Source organism: Thermobia domestica, chromosome 1, assembly GCF_964235325.1.
Source record: "Thermobia domestica chromosome 1, izTheDome1.hap1.1, whole genome shotgun sequence".
Classification (NCBI taxonomy): Eukaryota; Metazoa; Arthropoda; class Insecta; order Zygentoma; family Lepismatidae; genus Thermobia; species Thermobia domestica.
In genome coordinates, this window is record NC_137454.1 from 393,479,064 (window position 1) to 393,503,576 (window position 24,513).

Below are 24,513 nucleotides of genomic sequence, written 5' to 3' on the forward strand. Positions count from 1 at the left end.
GTTGGTTTTATACGGAACAAACCCTGTTTGTAGATTTTCTCGAGGTTCTCTCCTTTTCCCTTCCACTTTCGTCACTCCACTACTATCACCCAGCTCACCATCATTTGCCTTAGTCTCGGAGAATAATCGTGGGGCATTGAACACACACTCTCTGTCTACCCATTGCGAAACTTAACGTTACGCTACTGGTTCACGTACATTGTGACTGGTCACGAAATCAGGATTTTCCAATAACAAACCATGTGGTGGTGTTATCTAAGTCTCTAGAAACTGAAGAATTCAAGCAAACACAATCGGCCCATATTAAAAAAAAAAAAAAAAAAAAAATCCTTGTGGAATTCATCCGTCAGAACTAGAGAGATCGATCAGAAAGTGTACTATCAAACATGGGATAAACTACGTGCCACTCAGAACCATCGAAGTGACATGTGAAGGTCTGAAATTCTGATTAATGATAGCATGCGCCCCTACACAGCTATCTGTATGTACCATTCAGACAAAACTAAATAATCGTAGTGGGAATTTTTTGATCACTCTCCATACAATACCAACCCTGCACCCAGTGACCTGTTTTTTCACCTCAACAAGTGAGTGACATCCAAACGGTTTGAAGACAATTATATTTTCTTCCATGCGCCAGGTCTGCTATGATAAAGGTTATATGCAACAGACAGCAAAGTTTAAGAAAAGATATTTCCATTTTTTTTATTGTGCTTTAATAAAATTTATCTACAAATATAAATAAAAAGAACTCTTGCACCGAATATTCTTCAGATCGTTGATGGGCACTAATCTGAAACAGAAAAAAATATGATTGTTAATATCTTCGAATATATTATCCACATAATATAATATAGATACAATACAAACGTTCATAAAAATTATGACACCAAAGTCACTTTGTGGCAAAGTTCCAAATCGTATAAATATTTTTATAAGTTGTATAAATATTTTTAATGAAATTCTGCTTAAACTACAGGATATGACTGTCCGTCTAGTGAAGCATTCTCAAAGGACACTTCACTAGCCTTCTTTTAACATGCCAATGCAGCTTAATCTTCATGTATTTCAGCAGCCATTTGCTGATTTCCTCGGCTTAAAAAAAATGTTTTTCTAGAATTTAGTCAGTTCTTTTCTTTCAACGAAATGAAACCCTGTCATTGCTTTCACATCTTCAGTGGTCTCAATATAATGTCGTGCTTCAAATAAATGCATTAATAATCATAAACTTTTAACAAAAAAAAAAAAAAAAAAAAAAAAAAAAACACTTCAGCAGAAAACAGCAGACCTCTGATGATACTAAAGTGAACGTTCCCAAGTCTTCACAGTTTCCAAATTCAAAACGTCATCACAACACACTGAAAGGAATGTATTCGACAAAACATCCAGCGTTAAGCCGGGATGAAGGCAATCGCGACAATAATTGCGATGGTGTTATTAATTGTTTAGTTCAGAAATATAAGTGTCTTGTTTTCACGCGACTCCCCCAGTTTGCCTCATGATGCTGGGTGGATGCCGAAAATTGGGAAGCACAGACTGAGACCACGCGGACATGAGTCCAACGCTGTAACCACTTTACTACGGGGTCCCCTCTTTTGTACATAGCTAGTGTTTATAATTTATTCATAGATTTTTTTTATTTTTTTAAGCTATCATGCCAAGTACTGACTGAGACTACCAAGAAGTAAAAACAGTGGCAAGTTTCCAATCCATTATTAGAGAACTAAAGTGAACTTTATGTGAATGCTATTAGCTCCCTTATTTTAAACTTGGACGAAAAAAGAAGTACAGATGGTGATCAGAAAAATGGAAACACCTGAACGAAATTGCAACGTACCAGATTAATATGGTGTCGGGCAACCTTTTGCCTTCAGAACAGCATTGATGCGACGTGGGATGGAGGCATAGAGGTCGTGAATGGTAGCAAGTGGAATTTTACACCATTCCTCGTGCAGGGCATCGGCCAGTTCTGTGAGAGAGGATGCAGGTTGAAATCGTCGCCGGAGTCGTGTTTCCAAGACGGACCACAGATGTTCAATTATGTTGAGATCTGGGGATTGGACGGGCCAGGGGAGGTGTTGAACTTCATCCCGATGTTCCTCAAACCACGCTGCAACAACGCCAGCGTGAATGGGTGCATTATCATCCTGGAAGATGGCGTCATTGTCCGGGAACAACATCCGGGCTATAGGATGCAAGTGGTCTCCTAAAATTGCGACATAATCGTTGGCAGTGATTCGTCTGCTAAGTGTGACCACAGGACCCAATGAAAACCATGATATGGCGGCCCACAGGATCACCGAGCCGCCGCCATGTTTCACAGTTGGGCGGAGACACTACAGATCATAAGCTTCTTTGGGCGTTCTCCACACATAAATATTGCCCGTGGTTGGGAATAGGGTAAAGGATGACTCATCCGACCATATCACACGTTTCCAGTCCTCAACGGTCCAAGTTGCATGGTCGCAGCACCATTTGCGGCGTGCGAAAGCGTTATGGTACCTGATGAGCTGTTTGGCCCGTGCAACACGACCCCGTAAGTTCATGTCATGTAATTCGCGGCGGACTGTGATTGTCGAAACAGGGTGGGGGAGGTGCTGATTGAGTTCCTCCGTCACTTGCTCCGCAGTGGCACGACGGTTCTGCGTGACAATGCGATTTTATACCCGGCGTGACCTGTCACTCATGATTTTCTTCCGCCCACTGTTCCGCTTCCCCGATGTGGTTTTCCCGTGTGTTGTGTAGGCCGTCATCACCTTCGACACTGTCCCACGCGAAACACCTAACACAGTAGCCACTGCAGTCACACTCACTCCACATAACCGCGCACCAACAATTTGCCCTCTGAAAATCTGAGAGGTCTCCCATTTTACACTACCCCCGTCTGCTGCAGCCACTGGACACTGCTGTTCCACCGCGCCTGACGTAGTATGGAGACCGACCTAACACACCACCACCAGCGGTCCGGCGCTGCGGGCGCCACGACACCACTGCCAACCCATACATCTGACATGTTGCCAACTACAGGTGTTTCCATTTTTCTGATCACCATCTGTAGATAGACTGTTAAAATATATCCAAGATGTAAGTTTCATTGGCACATAAAAAAAAAATAGTGAACCGTTTATTTCAACAAATATGTGCGCACACTTTTTTGTATTACAGGTACAAAAGGCACTCTTTAGTCCTGTTCTAACTCCTTCAGTTTTCTCGAAAAGTATACGAAATTTTTCTGCGTTATTTTCCCAAGAAATACAAATATTACTAAAACTATTCTACAAGGCTCTGTTTCCATATTTTCAAACTACACAACAACAACACACTCAGAAAAGCTATGTGATAAAAATATATAAAAACGCAATCTTTCTTTTTAAATAATCAGTTAGCTTTGCTCAGTGTGTTATTATGTTTCGTTTGAAAATTACCAAGTGAACTAGTTCATATGTTTGGCAGTCTTCATTCTTCTTTAGATGATCTCGTCATCTAAAGCCCACGATCTTATTATTTGTTTGAAAACATGCTTGACATTGCGAAAGTATTGACAACATAGACTATTTTACTAAGCAGAATTTTCTAAGTATCCTGGATTTTTGCAATAACTTGAAACATGTCAAAAATTAGTACTGGACCGATGCAAGTTTTCAAGATAGTTAAAAGTTAAACATATTTAAAAAAAAAAAAAAAAAAAAAAAAAAAAAAAGTCATTTGATCTTAACACGTATGAATCAAAACAATTCTAGCCACCTCGCTCCAGCCCTATCTTTAAATCATACGGGGGAGGAGGACTGAAAAGTTACTGGCTTTGTTCCCTTTAAATTGAAGTAGACAAAATTGTTGGCATATGAAAGTTGAGTTGAGCTGATTTTAAGTTTAACGTCCCTTTCAGCAGCGAGCCTATATGAGATGTGGACCTATTGATTAACGTGGAATCCGAACCACATGAGCTCCCGCCGGGAATCGAACCCGGGTCTCCCACGCCAAAGGTGCGTACGCTAACCGCTTAACCACGAAGGAGCTCTTGGCATATGAAAGCCTCATATCTTAATACGAAACTCTGTTAAAATCAATTGAATCCTAATTGTACAACATTTATCATTACATTTAGAACAGCGTTTCCCAACCGGTGTGCCGCGAGGAAATCAAAATAAAATTATTAATTTTGTGTCAACCAAATTGGAAGACATAAGAATAAATGTGAATTTGAATTTCACATTACTATGGAAAAAAATAATTGTAATATATTATTGTACATACATTACTGTGAGGAACCCCTTTACGCATTCTGTCCTACAGTCAACAGAATTAAATGTCTAGGAGGAAAGTGAATTGGTTGATGTGAAGGATGACTGATGTTTGAACCTCCAGCACTCACAGCAAGACAAGGCATCATCTGGATTTCTCTCCGGTGAGAATACTACAAAGGCTGTGAAAAGTTCTCATTCTCTTTTCAATATCGTGCTTAAGTAAAGCAGGATATTCTGCAATGAAGACAAGTGTAAGAACAGGTCACAACTGTTAACTCCGGCACACGATATGAGAGTGTGTTTATCAACTATTCGTCCACAATTGACGGATAGTTGCACATTATTTTTGCTTCGTGAACCAATTTGTTTTACTTATTTTTGTAAATTTGTAACTTTCATATATTATTATTAAACAATTGTAACTTTCAATAGATATTATTGAAAAGTTGTTACATTACTAATATTATTGAACAATTCTAACCTTCATATATTATTTTAAAAGTTGTAACGTATATTAACTATGTTAATAAATTGTAAGTTTTATGTGTTGCCTTTCTGTACATTTTTATGTTTTAAAAAAGTATTTGTTATCATTGTTAGGACCATTATTGCTTCTTTATTGTTGCAGACTATTTCGTAACTTGAAATTTTAAAATATCATTCAGCCCTTTCGACAAAGCAAACATGCATACAAATTACCTCCATTTGTGTCTTAGAAGTATTAGAAATTTGTTCGTTCGTTATTTAGTAATCTTCCTTCTCGGTGAAAGGTTGAATAGAGTTTTCGGAAGCAAAGTGAATTTTTAAAAACTTGAGTCCTATATTTCATTGCAATTGTTTTCTATTTTTAAATTAGAATGAAAAATAATGATTTACCACGGGAGAAACAGTGATCGAGCTTTCTTCTCTGAGAGAAGGAGACCAGTAATCACAAAAAATACCACGGTATTTTATATTTACAAATAATAATAATAATAATAATAATAATATCTATAAGTGTGCCGCGAGAATTTAAGTTACACCAGTAGTGTGCCGCAAGTTGGAAAAGGTTGGGAAACGCTGATTTAGAAGGTGAGATGGAAGAGGTAAGAGAAAGTTTCACGTCGTCGGAGCAGAGGACCGTCATGAAATTCTTATGGTTCCAGGGAAAGTCTGCAAAGGAAATTCATACTGAGATGTGCCAAACACTGGGGAAAAATGTCCTTCATACAGCTGTGTAAAAACCCGGATATCATGTTTTAAGACTGGCCATTTCACGATGGAGGATGAGCCCCGCAGCGGATGCCCGTCAACCTCAACAGACCAGTGAACATGCACTGATTCTTGAGGAGCGTTGAATATCCGCCAAAAAGATTGCCCAAATACTGAACATCTCCACGAAGCAAGTTAGTTATATTATTACTGCAGTCTTAAACATGTGTAAACTTTCAACGACGGGTAGTGAAACTTTTTTGAGTATAGATCAAAAGGAACGGGTCGAAGCATCCAAAGCCACCTTGGCTCATTTTGAAAAGACAAATGACTTTTTGGGTAGACTTGTGACAGAGGATGAAACCTGTCTCCATATTTATGATCCCGAAACGAAGGAACAGACAAAGGAATGGCGCCATATTTTTTCCCCCTCCCAATAAGTTCCGTACCCAGAAATCGGCCAAAAAAAAAAGTCACGGCGTCGGTTTTCTAGGACAAAGATGACATTATAATGATGAACTATCAACCGAATGCCGCCTCTATCACCGGAGAGTGTTATGCTAATCTTCTAGACCAACTAAAAGAGGCAATTAAGGGAAAAGGCCGGGCCGTGGAAAATCACAACAGAGATCACGATATTGCACGATAATGCACCCGTACCCAAGTCCAACATTGTTGCTGCCAAATTGGCCACTCTGGGATTCTAATTGGCCCACCACTCATCTTACTCTCCAGACCTGGATCCTTCTATTTTATATTTCCCAACCTGGAAAAACACCTGAAGGATCACCGTTTTGAGGACATTTCTGATGTCACACAAGCTGCTGAAAGCTAGTTTAAGCTTCAACAACGCTGTCAAAAGTGCATTTATTTCAATAGGGAATACGTTGAATAAATATGCAAACTCGGAACTCAACACTTGTTTTTCTTAGTAAAACCAGGGACTTTTCAACACTCCCTCGTAGCATATTGTGGAAATGGATTCTTTTCTCATTGAACGTCTTATCATATCTGTATCGCCAATAGGAATGTATTATGAAATATGTACGTAAGAACAATATACCTATATTCATTGTCAAAATACATAGGTAATTTTAATATTGGGACAATCGGAATAAAGATGTTACAATGAAGCCAAGTTCCAGAATATGCTGGAGGCTAATTTACAGAGCAATAAGTTATAGATAGCTTATGAGAATTTGCCTGCTCTACAAAAATGAGGTCAAGTTATGCAGGTTTTACTATACTGTTTAATTTTATTCGTGTCAGCTGCCAAGAAGCTCGTTGTTTATCGAAACTTGAGAAGACAATTTGGAAAACGTAAATTTGGTACTTTATTTTTAACCTTTAGAGGACAGCCAGGGATTTAAAAATAAATCGTAAACCTTCACGTTGGCGGCCCTAGTAGCTCTGCTAATTGTCACAGGGACATGAATTATACATCATTCAAAAGCTGATGGAGCAAAGTCCAACGAGGTAACTTTTGTCCCCCCTCGTTTCAAACCCATAGAAGAAGAAAATGAGAAAAATGTTTTTTTTTTTTCTAGGACTAGCAGCCCTGTTCGCCGTCGTACGCTGAAAAAAAAAATCAGACGTGTAGGCCAGACATTGGGTGCAATCATATAAAAGAAAAGAAAGGGCATAGGTCCAATAGCAAGGAAGATAAAAATTCGGAACCTCATACCTCCGATAGTCACCCTTTGCTATTGGCCTATGGTCTAGCCTCACGTTGGCAACCCTAGCGACGCCCCTATTTGTCTCTGGGACATGAACTATACCTTGTTGGAAAACATATGGAACACAGATTTTAACGAGGTAACTTTTGTGCTCCCTCCGTGGCAAACCCGCAGAAGACGAAGAAAATCAAAAAATGAAAAATAAAAATAAAACGTTTTTTGACTTTCCTGGGACCTTGGCAATACTGATATGGGTCGTACCCAGGAAACAAAGATTCTGGCATGTAGGTCAGACATTGGGTGCAAACATAATAAAGAAATGAACGGCCTAAATTTAATACCAAGGGGAAAAATTGGGAACCTCGTACCTACAGGTCGCCCTGCATATTTTTTGCTAATGGCTTGTGGTCTAGCCTTGTTGACAACCCTAGCGACGCCCCTATTTGTCCCAAGGACATGAACGATACCTTATTGGAAAGCGAATGGAACACAGATTTCAACGAGGTAACATTTGTGCTCCCCCGAGGCAAACCCGTAGAAGACGACAAAGAAGAAAATCAAGAAATGAAAAAAAAAAAACGTTTTTTGACTTTCTTGGTACCCCAGCAACACTGTTATGAGCCGTACGTTTGGAACACGGAAGCACAAAAGTTACCTCGTTGGAATCGTTGTTTCATAAGCTTTCCAACGAGGTATCGTTCATGTCCCTTGGGCAATTACGAGCGTCGCTAGGGCTACCAGCATAAGACTAGACCACAGTCCCTCCAAGGAATGAATGAATATATATACATATATGATTTCACCCAATGTCTGGCGTACATGTCAGATTTCTTTTCCTGCGTGCGACAAAGAACCGAGTTGCTAGAGGCCCAACAAGGTCAAATATGTGAGTTTCCTTTGTTTAGAAAAAATACACTGAAAAAAAGGGTAAATTCAATACTCTCTCATTTAAACCCTTGCAAGCCCAAGAGCCATATACTGGTTAGTATGTTCCTTTATCTCTATTGATATCAATTTTTTGTGCTTGTAGCTCCTTTGGGAGAGGGAAGTGGCCCTCTCAAATGCAGAGTATGGGACGTGAAACTAAAAATACTCAATTTTCCCCCACTGCTCCTTCCCCTCCCCCCATATCGATGAAATGCACATCACTGGAAACTTTCATCCTTTCTGAAGAGATTGGCACCTAAATCATCTCTCTAGGTTAATACGGAGCTGAGCTATAGAGGTTTAAACAGCCGTCCTCTAAAGGTTAACTGACTACAGGAAAAAAAATATATATATATTATGATCAACCTCCAGTAACTAACACTTACCTCATCACAGACGGTTTCACTATACATCTTCAATATAGTCTGCTACACCGCTTGGATTCGAAATGGTAACATCAAGTGTTAGGTCATCCAATTGCTTTAAAAGAAATAAAGAAAATCACAATAATAAGTTTTCTATATAGTTATAAATATTTTGTAAATTAAAAAGCTATATACTACAAATTTAATAGTAATTTTTGCGTTTTACTAGAGTCAAATATCATATATTCAACGTAAAGATACACTTTCCACACATGCACAGATACTATAAATACGAAAAAGAAGAAAACAGAAAACAATTGGTCTTCATTATATCATTAGTAGGCAGGGTTGGCTAGTTTAAACCAGCTGTTTTCTTCCACACACACACACACATACAAAAAAAATGGTTTAAACAAACAAACAAACAAAAAAAAAAAACGAAAAATGCTTTAAAACGTGTGAACTTCATGGTGACATTTCCACATATCAAACCATACCATCTGCATTACGTTTATCTACTTTTCACCTTTTAATCAAGGGGTCCCGTGTTCAATTCTTGGTCGAAGCATAACCCATCTTTCAAGTGTAAACCAAGTAGCGATTCGAGGAGTCCCTTTAAGCGAAAGTCTTCTCCGTGATAACCTTGGTATTTCATAAGGATGTTAAGCCAAAACATACGAAACGAAACCAAATTTTATATATATTTCTCTTGAATGAATGCCTGTTGTTTTATAAAGATACTGCTTAAATATATTGATAGAAATTGGCAAAATTTATCAACAGCCTACGCAGCTTCCAACATCAACTTGGATTTGACTTTGTTTTAATTTTATTGAATGATATCTATATACCAAATGTGTAATTTAATACCTCAGTTTTAGTGTAGTGTTTATGATATGTTGACTTTAAAATTTTACATACAAATACATTTAAAGTAATAACAGGATTTTCCCAATGGCTAAGACGGGAGTTTCCCGATTTATATATAATTCTACTTGTGTAACTGTTTATCTTTTTGTCCTGAAATGACTGTTGACAATTATATTAACAAGTAGGTCTATGTAAAGATCAGTACAACGTATTTTTATCAGGAATCCTTCGTGTGTGAGTCGGCAATCGCATTTGTGACCAAGTAGTCCCGGTTTCGTGTCCAAATGGATGTAAGTCGAGAAGCGGTTTGGATTCCGCTTTAAGGTTATGTGACCCCTTCCAGCATAATCTTGTTGTTGCATAATAACACCAAGGCGAAACAAACTAATTTCTGTCCATATCTAATATAAATACATAGAGTAAATTATTTAAACCAAAAAAAAACATGGTTTAAACCAAAAAAAAAAACTTTTTTTTTTAAATAAAAACCATGGTTTTTGCCAACCCTGTTAGTAAGTAATGTACAGTTCTCAGTCATCGGTAACAGGAGGATATGTACGTGTTGGTGGAGAAACTGCCCATAACATTGATATCATATTCAGGAGATAGTCCTGTGTACCACTTTACACATAGGCTACAAAGATTCGTACGAGACAGAGAAAAAGAAAAGATTTTATGTGCGATTTCACTCTGGCAGACTAACAACACGCCATGAGGAATTAAACGATTGAACTGCAGAATTCTCGCTTTGATACTTTTGATATAGTGGGTCTTACGCAGAGTCGTTTTGACGTCTGATTAACGCCATACTACGGGGTTGACTAACGGATGGTTATCAAAAGTGTATTCAGAGTCTTTGATTAGGAAGAAGTATTTGACAAAGTTAATCAAATGTGACTAATTAATCTAGAGCAGAGTCTAATCTTTTACCCACGGTTTAGCGTGCGACACAACATTTCGTACTTCGTATTTCATGTGTTTTTATTTTTACAGACTACGCATGCGCTTATCTACTTTTCCGTAGTTGCCACATTTATTTTTCTCACCCGATGCATTGACGTTGTGTAAGTTAATCATACTCAAATCATCTTTTTAGTTGTACTCAAAGTAGACTCTGAATACCAAAAAGTGCACCTTCCTTAGTAAAGAGTTAGTATGCTACTAACTAGTCTGTGACTATAACTCGATTAACGAATTCTCTCTGAATACCGCCCAGTGTGTCCACAAAAATAGTATCATATTTTAAAGTGGTATTACGTCGCTTTGGATAATCGTATTTAAATGAATTTGGTCATATTTGAAAGAAAACTCAAACATTTTTGTGCATGTCAACAATGGAAACAATGTCAATAATGGACGGGATCGAACACAGTAAAAGAAAATTGACTCATGTTTACTTTGTGATTAGTCGACATGGGCCACTGTCACAGGTCCAACTTACCTTGACAGGCTCACTAATTGGTTATTTCCACAACTGGAAGAAGAAGAAGGAAATGACTATTTTCCAACAAATGGAGCACCTCCTCACTGGCATTTACATGTTTGGGAACATCTGAATGAGCGGCTTCCAGGAAGATGGATTGGACGTGCCGGAAATGATGATAATGTCTTTTACAAGTGGCCGCCGAGGTCGCCTGACTCGAGAGGTGAGACCCTTTTTTTTTTTTTTTTTTTTTTTTTTTTTTTTTTTTTTTTTTTTTTTATAGGATTACGTAAAGGACTGTGTCTATGTACCCCTATTGCCTCAAAACCTGCAAGAAGTGCAAATTCGTATCATTGCTGCCATCCAGTCCATTTCATCAGAAATGTTGATGTGTGTGGCGTGAATGGGAATAGGGTCTATCGTCTTGATTTCTGCATCGCGTCTCGTGTGACTCACATTATATGTCTATAAAGTGTAGTAGTAGTAGTAAAAAAAAAAAAAAAAAAAAAAAAAGGAAAAAACAAGGAATGTCCATGTGTGTGCTTTATTGGGTACTTTGTCCTATCTGTTGGTGACTTTTGGTACTATTTGAATGTATATGTAAGCATCCGTAGGTGTAAAAATATCCATGTATAAAGGGGCAAAAGTTTTGAATGATTCTATTCCTTTTTACGCGGCTTTCAATATTAAAACGCCGTTTTCTCGAAAATACAGTTTTGAGACATTCCTTCTTTTTTCCCCTTACCCTTCAAATATGACGAATTCCAATGAAATACGACTATCCAAAGCGAAGTAATATCACTTTAAAATATGATTGTATATTTATGGACACGCTATATATAGTATTGTGTGTTTACATGTAAACAGTTCTCTACATTTCTTCTTTTCTGGGTCAACCAATTAGAGCAGAGTCTTTTAACGAGCGCTCTGAACGACAATTTGTACTAACTGAGAGTGAAAAGACAGTGTGACTCGGCGCAGCTCAAAACTTTTGATATTTAATTCCTCAATATATGGAGGTAATGCATACTTAGACAGGGTGTCTACTAGTTTGGAAAACTTGGAAATTCAGAGAATTAGTTAATGTCTGGAAAAGCCAGGGAATTTTCAAAATTTTCTGAAGTTTTGGTAGCTTAATATGGGAAATTATTTAATCATTACATTTTATAGCTAGAATACTAAAAATATAATTATAATATTCACAGACATACAAAACTATTTAGTAAATTCGCTAATTAGAGCGCTTCCGGAGTCATTTATTGTTTCAAACGTTCCCTAACAGAAAAATGCTATTTTAAGTGCTAATTAGTGTGCTACATTTCACTAAAATACAATGTCGAGAAGTTTCTCAGTTGGTGTGGGAAACCTGGAAAAGTCAGGGAATTTTATTTATCCGAAATAGTAAACATCTTGTTAGATTTAGATGAATTACTAGCATCAATAACACCGGATATATATGTTGAACTCCAATTATAAGGAAAAAAAAGATTATTAGATTCGGCTAACACCGCTGCTGATGCTGGGAACTCCAACCTGGTGCTGAGGTCTCTTAATATTCTAAAACAATACATAGTGAAAACTAGCCAATAGAAAAATCGCACTCGCCACTGCTATTTGATAAGTCTATTGGCGATGATAACGACGTTTCTTTTTCTATCATGGTTTAAACAAGACTGTCAAATTTTCACACTTGCCGGTCTCTTCCTGTATCAATGGCGTGATAGCCTTCCACTTAAATATAGAATTGTTTGTTTCCTAGTTCCGTTATTTACAGGAAGACAGCTTTATTCTGCAACTCGGCAAAAATCTTACGTATGGAGTCTTTATTCCCTAGTTAAAAGAATGTCATATGTATATGCTTGAGCTTCTTCATTTATTAAAATGTTATGAGACTAACCTGGAGCGCCAATGAATGATCGTAATTTATTTTCATATTTAAAATATGAATATTTTACAAATTGTCTTAAAATATACCAAATTAATAATTGTTTCCCTTGACTTTTATTTTTTAAATCATGTTACAGTATAGTTGTAGTAGTGCTATTAAAATGCGTAAGAAATAAAACATGGTAAATCAGTCACGGATTAATATTTTCCGCACATTTTGTTTTAAGTGAATTGTAAAATTATTTAATTTTAAATTTTATCATAAATCAGTGCTGTAAGCTAAGCATACGTTTCGCTAACCAGAAAAAAAATCTAGTAAATAAGCCATGGTGTGCACGTATTGCTGTCAGAGAAATAAAGCTCTCTTTTCGTAAGACTCAAAACAGGAAATGAAAACTGTAAATAAAACGGAATAAAAGAGAAACAAGTAAGAGAAACGGACGAAGTTTATAGTGGAAATATCACCAAACTCATCGAATACATCATCACTAACAAGGGGAAAGCAGACTTTAGTAAATGAACTTCGAGGCCACCTTTCGCGAGGTATTAGTACACATTGAAAGTGTTAATATTACAAACTGGGAGAGTGCAATAGCCAGTAATAGCAGACAAAAATCGTCTTAAAGTTTCTGTTAAGATGAAATGCAATAAATAGATGGTTCATCAAAATGTTTCGTAAGTAAATGTATTATCTATGCTGGTGAAGATTAGAAGAAAAAGTGTAACAACACGCTGTGGTAATATCTATGGCTACAATGAGAAGATCTTATTTGTGAAGTAATTGTCATAATTTATATATGTACTCGTTTATATTTCTATGTTTTTTACTTATAAAATATAATGTAAAGTCGCAGCATAATATACATAAAAACTTACGTATTCTTGTTACATTATAATTATATTTTATAAGTAAAAAACATATAGAAATATAAACGAGTACATATATAAATTATGACAATTACTTCACAAATAAGATCTTCTCATTGTAGCCATAGATATTACCACAGCGTGTTGTTACACTTTTTCTTCTAATCTTCACCAGCATAGATAATACATTTACTTACGAAACATTTTGATGAACCATCTATTTATTGCATTTCATCTTAACAGTTTCCAACTCGTTGCATATATGATACAGCGTGGCAGAGTGAGGAGCACCTACACCTCACGTGAAAAGGGTCCCGGGTTCTCGTATTTCCGGTTTTTTTTTTTTTTTTTTTTTTTTATCAATAAAATAGCCATTTGTAAATACAAGTAAAATATAAATTCATCTTATGTTTATAATGCATAAAACAATAGAAATGTTCAAATCAGTTGTAAAACCTTGCAATGTTTCATGTCAACTAGCAACAGAATGTAACCTACTTCGTAAATATATTGATATTACAAGTTGTAATATTGTTACCACAGTAGTTATGTAAAAAACGTTCTTGACGCTTCGTGTGTATATCTGTGGACAGAGTGCGAATTACAAGGGGAATGAGAGAGACATCCCCTGTGGCTATAGCATACATCCAGTATTTCCAAAGGGGATTTCCACCTCATCCCCCTTTAATTCGCACAACACATTTTACATAACAATTGTAACCATAATATAGCTTATGATATCAATATATTTGCGAAGTAGATTACGTTCTTGCATTACATTCTGGGAATATGCATAGGACATCAGTAAATATTTTTTCCCGCCCTTATTTCTTAAGATAGGAGCCTGGAATTTTGTACACGCAGTCAGAATACCAGTTGATATTTCCTGAATTTTTTCTGCTGTCTGCGTTAACACAGGGGCAGCTCCAGAGGGAGAAAACGGGGGGAAAAGGATTTTTCTTGTTAAAAATTCCCTTTCTTCCTGATTTTCTCGCTGTATATACACGATGGAGAGATGCGAGTAGTACCATCTGAAAGGTTGTTCTATTCTGAAAAGAACGAGCTATGAACCATGATCCTAGGTTAATTGGGCACGTCTTGGAAAATTTTAAAAAAAAATTTCCCTTCCTTACTTTTCAAGATAGGAGTCTGAAATTTTGTACCCGTTGCTAAAACAAAAGTCTCAATGCAATGTCTCCTGATTTTTTTCTGATGTCTACGTTAACATAGGGGCGGCTCCAGAGGACCCCAAAATTTAAAAAGAGGGATTTCTTAAAGAAAAACAGGGATTTCTGCAATTTTTTTCCTCAGGTTCATCATAGGAACATTTGAGTAGTACTTTTAGAAAGGCAGATCTATTCTGAAGAGAACGAGCTATAAGCCATGGTCTTAGGTTAATTAGGGACGTCTCAGAAATGCGGGTCATTTAAGGTGAAATGGGGCATTGTGGGGAATTAAAAAAAAAAATCCCTCCCTTATTTTTCAAGATAAGGAGCCTGGAATTTTGTACATGGACTCAGTACACCAGTTGTTATTTCGTGATTTTTTTCTGATGTCTACGTTAATACAGGGGCGGCTCCAGAGGGCCCCAAAATTTGAAAAGTGGGATTTCTTAAAGAAAAACAGGGATTTCTGCATTTTTTTCCCTCAGGTGCATCATAGGGACATTTGAATAGTACTTTCGAAAAGGCAGCTCTATTCTGGAGAAAACGAGCTATAAACCATGATCCTAGGGTAAACAAGTGCGTGTTAAGAAATTTTAAAGTTACATTTTGTGTTTTTAGGCCTATTTTAGGTGCATTTTTGATGCTTTCCCACAGAGGTAAAAAAAAAAAAAAAAAAAAAAAACTCCCTTACTATTCAACCTATGAGAACAAAATTTGGTATAGTTGTTTAGTACACTAAGTAGTATTTTTTTTAAAAAAAAATGAGTTGTGCGTAGACCCATGAGGGGCCCAAACATCTTTTTTTTTAAAAAAAATCCCAAAAATACCGATTTTCCCTCAAATATCTCCCCTCCGGTACATCAAAGGGACATGTAAGTGGTACTGTTTGAAAGTCTGTTCCATTTTGAAAAAAAAAAAAAAAAAAAAAAAAAACGAGCTATGAACCACTGTCCTAGGGTAAATAGGGATGATACTGTCGCTGCTTATCTGAGACTCAAGAAAAACGCCAAAGAAGGCCAGAATTTAAAAGAGTTAAAGAGTTCTGGTTCTTCAAAGAACTTCCTGACCATATAACAGGTGTCTAGTATTATTGGTTTTCATAGTTTTTTTAGGAGATGTTTTGCGTTTTTTTTTAATAATAATAATAGGAGGAGGAGGAGTTATTATTACTAGAGCCTTTGGCTCATTTGCGAACTGCCTGACATGTGAGTCTCTTGGCGTCAGATAGGAGGCAACGCAGCTGGCGACAAGTATTACAATTTGCGTTACTGACAGACTGATGCCTCTTGCTTTTATAATGCGGACTGATCATGGTTAAGTACAAATTGGAGAAACAAATTCAAGAGTAAAACAATTTTCCAAAATGTATCGTGTACACGTCGGCCCTACCTACATATATACCCATTAACATCTTGTGGTAAGAGGAAACAGAAGCTTTCCTAAACTCATTGATGCTATAGCAGGTAGAGCTATGGTCGACCAGATAGCGTACACGGATCGTCTTCCATGCTATTATTCCTGGCTTTCTAAACCGAAGTTCGTTACCTCTTAAGCAGCTCCGTCTTCAAACAAATTTGTCACATTATTCATATATTCCTTGGCACTAAATCTTGCTGTTACCGACCACTTTTCCTCGAAAAGGATGGACTTGTGTGTAACCACAGGCCCAGTGCGTACGTTTGTCTCCCATTCAACCCCAGTGTTACCAGATGTAGTAGAAATTCATCATATAGGTTTAGTGAAAGTAATTCACGGGGCAGAAAATAGTCTATTACTTGGGCACATACTCAGTTCTTTACGAGTTGTGAAGGTGTGTGCGTGTGTAAACGAGAAAAAATGTTTGTTTTGTAGTTAAAATCAGATAATTTGTTTTGTAGTTAAAATCAGATAATTTATTCAAAGTTAGAGATTTGGTAATTATAACATCCTGTGTGGAGTTGAGACAAAACAGGGCTGTCACGAAGGAAGAAAGAAAAAAAATAATAATAATAATTTGTGTTCATTAATGAAGAACTGTGAAGTGTATTAGAGGAGTAAATAAAGTATAAGTAAAGGAACAAACTTCATCATTTGGTTCCATTGTAAGTAATCACGATTCTTTCTAAGCTGTACTTAAGAATCTTAGTCATTCCATGCATAGTTACTCTGAACGCAATAGTACCTAACAGCAATTTCTTATTCAAGAGACAGTGAAACTGGAGATAAATTTCACATAAACAAAATCCAGAACAATGGTACATTAATGAAGTGGACGATGTACATTACAGGAAGAGATAATGTAAAGAAGAAAAATTAAATGAAATACTTAAGTTTTACGTCCCACACTTACGCCGGTTAGGCTAAAGGAGACGGTGATGATGTGAAATTAATGAAATGGTGCAATGAAGAAAGTGGGAGAAAACAGGAGAACCCCGAGAAAACTCACGCACACGATGTTTGTCCACCACAATGCACACGGCACGAGCTAGGATCGAACCAAGGACCCCATAAACCAGAGGTGAACGCTCTACCATTAAGTCACCGTGTCTCCGAATGTAAAGAAGAGTAGAAGAAAAAACTTCCTACTTACACCAGATGCATTGCTATTTAACAGATCTTCCACTTCGGACGCAAGTTCTTCCTCGATTTCTTCCGATACGCTTTGCTGTGAACTTTCTCTCCCATCATCATCCTCCTCCTCTTTATCTTCCCTCGGAGTTTTCCCTCCTCCGCTGGCTGACGAATGAAAGTCCTCCTCGTAATTCTCACACGAATCTACAAACAATAAAATACATTCAGCACTAGAACGAAATTTTCTACAATTAATTTTTAGATGTTTCTCAATGTATAACAATGTAAAACGAAATAACAAATAATTCAATAGGTAATATATATAAACTGCTCGCCATTAAAACTGCAACACCCAAAAGGGCACAGTGTAGGAGATGATTGTACAAGTAAATGATTAGGTGTCCAAGACCGTCATGCATCACGTACGCCTGCCACGCCATCTGGGAAGAGGTACCTCGAGCAGGTCACAGAGGCGCAGAAAAGCGGTGAATATGTGTAATCGTGAGTGTAGTGTGTCAAAAGGGGTCAGCAATGCGTCGTCATTGGATACGACAATGCTTCCAGCAGGTTTGCAGTTCGATCGGGGCCGAATTGTTGTATAGCATGATTGTGGTTTATGTACCGAGAGATCAGTGCCAGGGTAGGGCGGACTGCATCTACCGCGGCACGTGTGTGGGACCAAAGGGTACAGGAAGGCACAGGAGAGCGACGTAGAGGTTCCTTACGTCCGCATCGGAGGACGGCTGCGAGGACAGAGGCCCGGTACGCATGGACCTAACAGACCATATGACCACGTCAAGACTGCTGGTGCAGGAACTAGAGGCGATTTTACGACGTCTAGTGTTTCCACGAACCGTGCTTCTTCGTTTGGCGGAGCACAATTTTTCTCTCGCCGCCTACTGCTGCGGATTCAACTGCAGGTACAACAAAGGCGTGTGCGTGCTGCGAATACCATTGTGCATGGATTGAGCAATGGAAAGCTGGACTCTTCTCCAATGTATCCGCTTCCGTCTCTGGCGGCACCGTGGCACTAAGCTTCATGACACCTGCATCATGCATCGTCACACAGGCCTTTCACTGAACATTATGGTATGGAGTATCGTCCCCTTAGGTGTTCGTTCGCGTCTCGTACGCATTCCAGGGACACTGAACAACCAACGGTACATCACAGAGGTGCTCACCCCTGTTGCTCCCATTAATTCATGGGCTGCACAACGTCACTTTCCAACAGGATAACGCGCGACCCCATGTTGGAAAAAATGTCCTCGGATTCCTGGAAGCTAACCACACGCCTCTGCTTACATGGGCTGCACGTTTGAATGATCTCTCGCCGATTGAGCATGTCTGGTACATGATGGATCACCGGCTGGCTGAACACAGGTTTTCTCCACCTAATGTTGAGGAGTTTTGGCGCTGAGTGGAAGCTGTTCTGGACGCCATACTACAAGCAGACATAGATGGACTCATTCTCCCCATGCCCCGTCGTGTTCCAGCAGTTCTGGTCATAAGTGGAGGCTCTACACGCTACTAGCTCCTGGAGGTTCTGCAACACTTCTACGCATGTCACATGTCACATCACCGACCTGTAAGTGTAATCATTTTCTTCTCTGATTATTACCTTTCTGTTTGCCAAGTTGCGCATTTCTACCTCATCTCCTTTTGCGTGTCGCAATTTTAATGATGAGCAGTGTACATAAAATATTTCAGAGTTTGTGGAAAAGCACCACCACAAACTCCGGTACCGGAGGATTGTAAAACAGGGTGTTTTAAAAAGAGATACTTCGCATTTTCGTCGGTTTGTAACTGAAAGAAGGCGTTTTTTGTCCCATGTTTATTAGAACTTTTTCTTTCATTTGATAGAAGGAATCATCTGGTGGAGTTTGATGGTGGTATTTTTCCATGGTTTGGCCAGTGGTTACCGGTTACGATTGGTACCAAAATATTTGTCATCCTCTTAGGTATTGATCTACACCAATATCATCTCTCTATGACTTACGATTCCCGAGATATGGCTTCTTAAATCTTCCGAAATCGGAAATTTTTTGGCCAATATCTCGGGAACGGTAAGAGTGACGCGAAAAATTCCGTTAACTTTCTCAGATAGCTTTTGATGTTCTATCGAATAAAAAACTCGCAAATAACGGAGTCACACACAGACATAGAGAATTCAGTAACGAGCTTTTTAAGTTTGTTGAAAATGGATTGTACTGTATGTATTCTAAAATGACATTGTTTTTACTATTAAGTGAGATAAATATTTTTTTAAAAATAAATCTATTTTCATGAAATTATTTAATGTTCAAAATTTCCCGTTTTTTGAATCACCCTGTATAATCAACACACTAGTAAGAATTCATTCCTTGATAATTAATTGCTACATCAATGCTAAAATGTTTACATAGAAACACACTATCTTTTAGTTCTCGCCAGCTAGTGCACAATATGAAAGCACTCTTTATCAATTCAAGAATTTTATCAACTAAAATACATTATCACTTTTTTTTTTTTTTTTTTTTTTTTTTTTTTTTTTTTTTTTTTTGTAAGCTTAACGGTTTCATGTATTTTTTTAGATGATGCTTCTCGTGCACTTACCTGTCCCTAATCCCAAATCAATAATCGCCTTCAGTTGGTTCATATCAGCTCCTGCTTTTTGACTGTTTGACCCGAAACCTTTTTTACTGGACGTTCCAGTCAATGGAGGTAGACCCCCAAGCGAGGATAAGAGACTGCCGCCCACTTTCGACGGTTTATCCTTTTCTTCGAAAAGCAATTTCCCTCCCAAATCGGTCTCCTTCGACCTGAAAGAAATTACAAGAGTAACAACAGAAATTCTCCACAAACTTTAAAATGTTTATCGAGTTTTCTCAAGGCGTTTTGGAAAATTAGTTACTGAAATTTGAGTATTCCCAATTAATTTTCTGATTTAAATGCAGAATAATCGAAAAGTCTTGCAACCAAAATCGAAAGATAAAATTTCAGTACACTTTTTATTTGGTTATACAGTTTCACCTCGATAACTCGATTTTTTTCCCATTCCCTTGAACTTTCCATAACACTTACCTCTGTAAATTGAATGTTTGAAAATCATAACTTCGATAATTTGAATTTTAAGGGTTTCATAATATTTAAAAACCTCGGTAGCTTGAACTTCCGTCTCTGTGAACAACTACAAGTCGAATTTCTCTTGATGTGACTTCGATAACTCGAAGCTATAGCTCTATGCTTTTATGTAATTGTCATTATTGCTAGTGTGTACTGTAATTGTGATTTACTCATGTCTATTATTTTAATTTTACTAATTATCTTATTTAACTTAATGAAATCTTTTGAGTTTTACGTGGCTAAAAGAGACAGTGATGATGAGTAATGAATGAAATGGTGGAATGAAGAAAGTGGGAGGAAACGGGAGAACCCCGAGGAAACCCCACGCACACGGTGTTTGTCCACCACAAAGTTCACATGGCGGGTGCTGGGATCGAACCCGGGACTCCAAGCACCAGAGGTGAACTCTCTACCACTGAGCCACCGCGGCCCCTAAGGAACTTTCACAACTTCGAGTTAGAGTGACTGAATGAATAAACCTTCTAGTTATAGAGGTTATATAGTCACTTTTCATAAGGACCGCGGAAAAGCGGTTTCTCAAATTTTTGTTGTAGCCACGTTGGTAACTCGAACCTTGATTATTGGAAAATTTTTATCTATTCCCTTCATCTGCGAGTTATCGAGGTCCCACTGTAGTTCATGCTTACGCACTTACAAATTAAAACCTTTTACATGTATAGTGGCAATCTCGAAATCAATTCGTTCCTCGAAACTTATTCGCATCATGAAAATTACTCGACAGAAACTGGCGTGGAGGAAACCGTCTTTAGGGCATTCCTCTTCCGGGCGTCCCTGTGTTGCGATTTCTCTAAACACAGCACAGATGCATTAAACATCCACCTGCTTCGAAAACAGACGACAATAGCTCGTAATAATATTACAGTACTTTCAAGTATAACTGATTCCGCTTAGGTCAGTATTACATTTGCCCGAACGTAATGAGAACCCTTTCCGAATAAATTTTGTCTCCAAAATTAGAGCGTGCATTAGTTCGACTACAAAAATACAAAAACTGTTATATGCCAGAAAGCTGATGTTGCTCTGCAATACTTATGCATTGTCAAACAACGATAACATCAGCAAAAAAAGGACATAATTAATTAAAAGAAATAAGTTTTCGGTTGTAAATCAAGACAAATTCACTGCTTATCATCGTTTACGATGCACTTGTTGTATAACATAAAATGTTTCCTGTGTATATTCTGTTTTCACGATGTTGAAGTTCGCTGAGGCTTTAGATTCGAATATTCTAATATGAGGGTAGTACATTAGAAAAAAAAAAAAAAACTTTGAGTAGGTTAATAGAAAAAGTCTTCGTGATAACGAAATTTTTAGAGGAATAGTTTATGGAAACTTCTGAGTTTGCATCCACCTAGTCTTACCATAAATACTATCTCAAAGTTTTAAGTACATTGACAGAAAATGGTTAGAGATATTTTAATATCCTAATAGCATGAGTTACATGGATCCATTATGAACCAAAATCACAAATAATTATTCAAAATAGCCACAATCAGCATGCACACAATCCTTAAGTCTTTGTGGCTATTCATCAATTGCATTACACAACAAATCAACTGGAAAAATCTGCAGCTGATTTACAGAGAGACTGCTTTAAACTTCCAATATTGGGATGTCTCTTCTTGCAAGCCATCTCCTGAAGCATGGACCACGATTTGTAGTCCAAAGGATTTACGTCTGGACTTGCAGAAGGCAATCTGAAGTTGAAATGAGTTCCGAAACATTTTCCTCCAGTCATTGCTGGGTTATCCATGCCTTGTGTGCTGAGGCTGAGTCCTGCTGGAAGCTCCAGTTCTGTCCATGGAAGAGGGTGTTTGTGTAGTATCTCAAGCACTGTCTCCTGGTAGACTTTAGCTGACGCTTTGTCCCCCTTTTCACAGAAACGGAGCTCCGTTGTGCCTTCGTAGCTCACACCCTACCCACCAGAGGATGCTGACCCCTCTGGATCCTTGGAGCCTTTTCACCAGTTTCTCTAGAGAATGTGGCATATGTCTCCTCAACATTGAAAATCTTTTCAGCAGTGAAAACGATTCGATAGTGCCTATTTGCAGCGTAACGCTTGAATAAGCGCTTTGCTTTTAGAAATCTCTGGCGCTCTAGTTCATTTGTCAGGAGATGTTCTTTGCGTTATTTTTAAGCATGGAGTCCCAGGTCATTGCTTAACGTGCGAGACATAAACATTTTCGATATCTTTAGTTCACGAGCCATAACTGACTTTTTCCTAACTGAATTTCGTTGGACGCGCGCCGCCACTGCTTTAACAAGTTCCGGTGTTTATACTGTGCGTGATCTTCTTTGCCGCGGGCGACCTTTTACAGTTCCAGTCATACTCGCTCCATTCCATTTTGAGCACTTACAACTGACACCTTTACACTTCTTCAGCTCATCAGCAATAACTCACGCTTCACGATACCGCTTTTGACGTCGCCCGCTTGTACGGGCGGAAGTACAGCCATCCTCAAAAGCTGGGATAATAATTATGGTAAGACTAGGTAATAATGGGAGAAAAAAAAAAAAAAAAAAACAATGTAATTACCCTGAATACAAGTACTCACCCTGATGATGAGGGCGGGTGTTTTATACCGCTATTGCTGCCAATGGGTTGTTTCGTGGAGTCACTCACTAAATTACTCTCACTAAGTCCTTCCTTCTCCTCTGTCTTCTCTTTCAGTTTTTTGGTGTCCGACCACCCTTTACTCACACTCCCCCCTCCCGCTTTGTGTTCACTGACTGTAGCAGAAGTCCAATCACATTGATACATTGTATCACGACTACCACTGTTGTCATTCGAACGTCGTTTCACTACTTCACCCACCAACCCATTGTGATCACTTTCTATTGGGTGATGCAATGGTTCACCATAACCATACACTTCGCGAGGTTGTTGCTGGGAAAGAGAAAATAAATAAATAAATAAACGTAATTATTACGAAATCATATCAAATGCTTTTCAAAAGGTACTTCACTAATCGACACTAAACATATGAGAATTTTAGACATAGGATTACCATATATTTTGAGTTGTATTTAGACAATGAAATCAACTTACATGTGCCGCCAATTCACAAAATAATGTAGCATATATATATTAGGTGAAATGCTCGTTCTTTGCAGGGGAAGAATACGGTTTATGCAAAATATGTGGAAGCAAAGAAATAAGTGAAATAAAATACAAGGTAACCAAAAACAGTTCTTGCCATTTTTGACGTCTCGTTATTCATTTGCTCACAGACAGGAAACGAAATGAAAAAATGAAATGAAATCTTTGAGTTTTACATTCCACGATTATGCCGGTTAGGCTAAAGAAGACGGTGATGATGAGTGAAATTGTGGAATGAAGAAAGTGAAAGGAAACGGGAGAACCCCGAGAAAACCCACGCACACAGTGTTTGTCCACCACAAAGTTCACTTAGCGAGGGCTGGGATCGAAGGGACCTCAAGCACCAGAGGTGAACGCTCTACCACTGAGCCACCGCGGCCCCAATGGAAACGAAATGATACACCTGCCTGTCAAGCGATCGGAAGTTAGTCTAGCCATGGAATTTCAGTAATACAGGCAGATTGTACACATACAGCAGTCATAGCTTGTCCAGTGTCGAAGAGAAATGGAGGTATCGAAGCAGTTTGTTCTTGTGTGTTTGTTGTATGCCTTTAACTCGTACGCTGCCACTTAATGCCATATGACATCATTCATACATATTGCTGTGTGCCATTGACGCCATTTGGCGTCAAGAGGTAGTTCTCATTGTAGATATTCTCTGTAAAGTGGCACGCAGGTATAGAGCTTTTATACTCTGGTGGCACACAGTGTTGACCTGGTCATTTTCTGTAGTGTGTTTGGTTTCTGCTAGATGTAGCTAGTTTGTTGCAAAAGGCTAAATCAGTGTTCGAAGTGGAAAAAAAAAGCAGAGGCGGTATATGTTATTACGATTTTGACTCGACATAACGGTTATCTAAATGTTGAAATGCAATGAGGGTATGCTGCCTAAAAGATCGCATTTTAGAACTTCTCTATAACTTTGGGGGGGGGGGGGGAGGAGGGGGAAGACGACGAGATACTTTGATCCCCAGCCAACAACTTTGTAAAACAAATTAAGTATCCCCTGATTTTGTTTTATAGAGAATTATACACGAAAATGCTGAAAAACCGAATGAGGATATTAACAATTTAATGCGTGAAAACTCCCGGTCCCCCACTCGACTATGGGGTATTCCAAACACCCG

The 24,513-nt window shown here is 38.1% G+C and overlaps 1 protein-coding gene across 1 annotated transcript in view; it reads right to left on the reverse strand.

Moving 5' to 3' along the window:
* Nucleotides 1-679: 679 nt before the first annotated feature.
* Nucleotides 680-24,513, reverse strand: part of LOC145665288 (centrosomal protein 43-like) — a 45,573-nt gene continuing 21,739 nt past the window's right edge. Inside the window, exons 5-9 of the mRNA XM_081732583.1 lie at nucleotides 22,845-23,176; nucleotides 19,759-19,964; nucleotides 17,186-17,370; nucleotides 8,425-8,518; nucleotides 680-793 (exon numbers count right to left, since the gene is read on the reverse strand). Coding sequence (XP_081588709.1) covers nucleotides 8,444-8,518; nucleotides 17,186-17,370; nucleotides 19,759-19,964; nucleotides 22,845-23,176 — 798 coding nt within the window. The 3' untranslated portion in view covers nucleotides 680-793; nucleotides 8,425-8,443. The remainder of the gene's footprint in view (nucleotides 794-8,424; nucleotides 8,519-17,185; nucleotides 17,371-19,758; nucleotides 19,965-22,844; nucleotides 23,177-24,513) is intronic.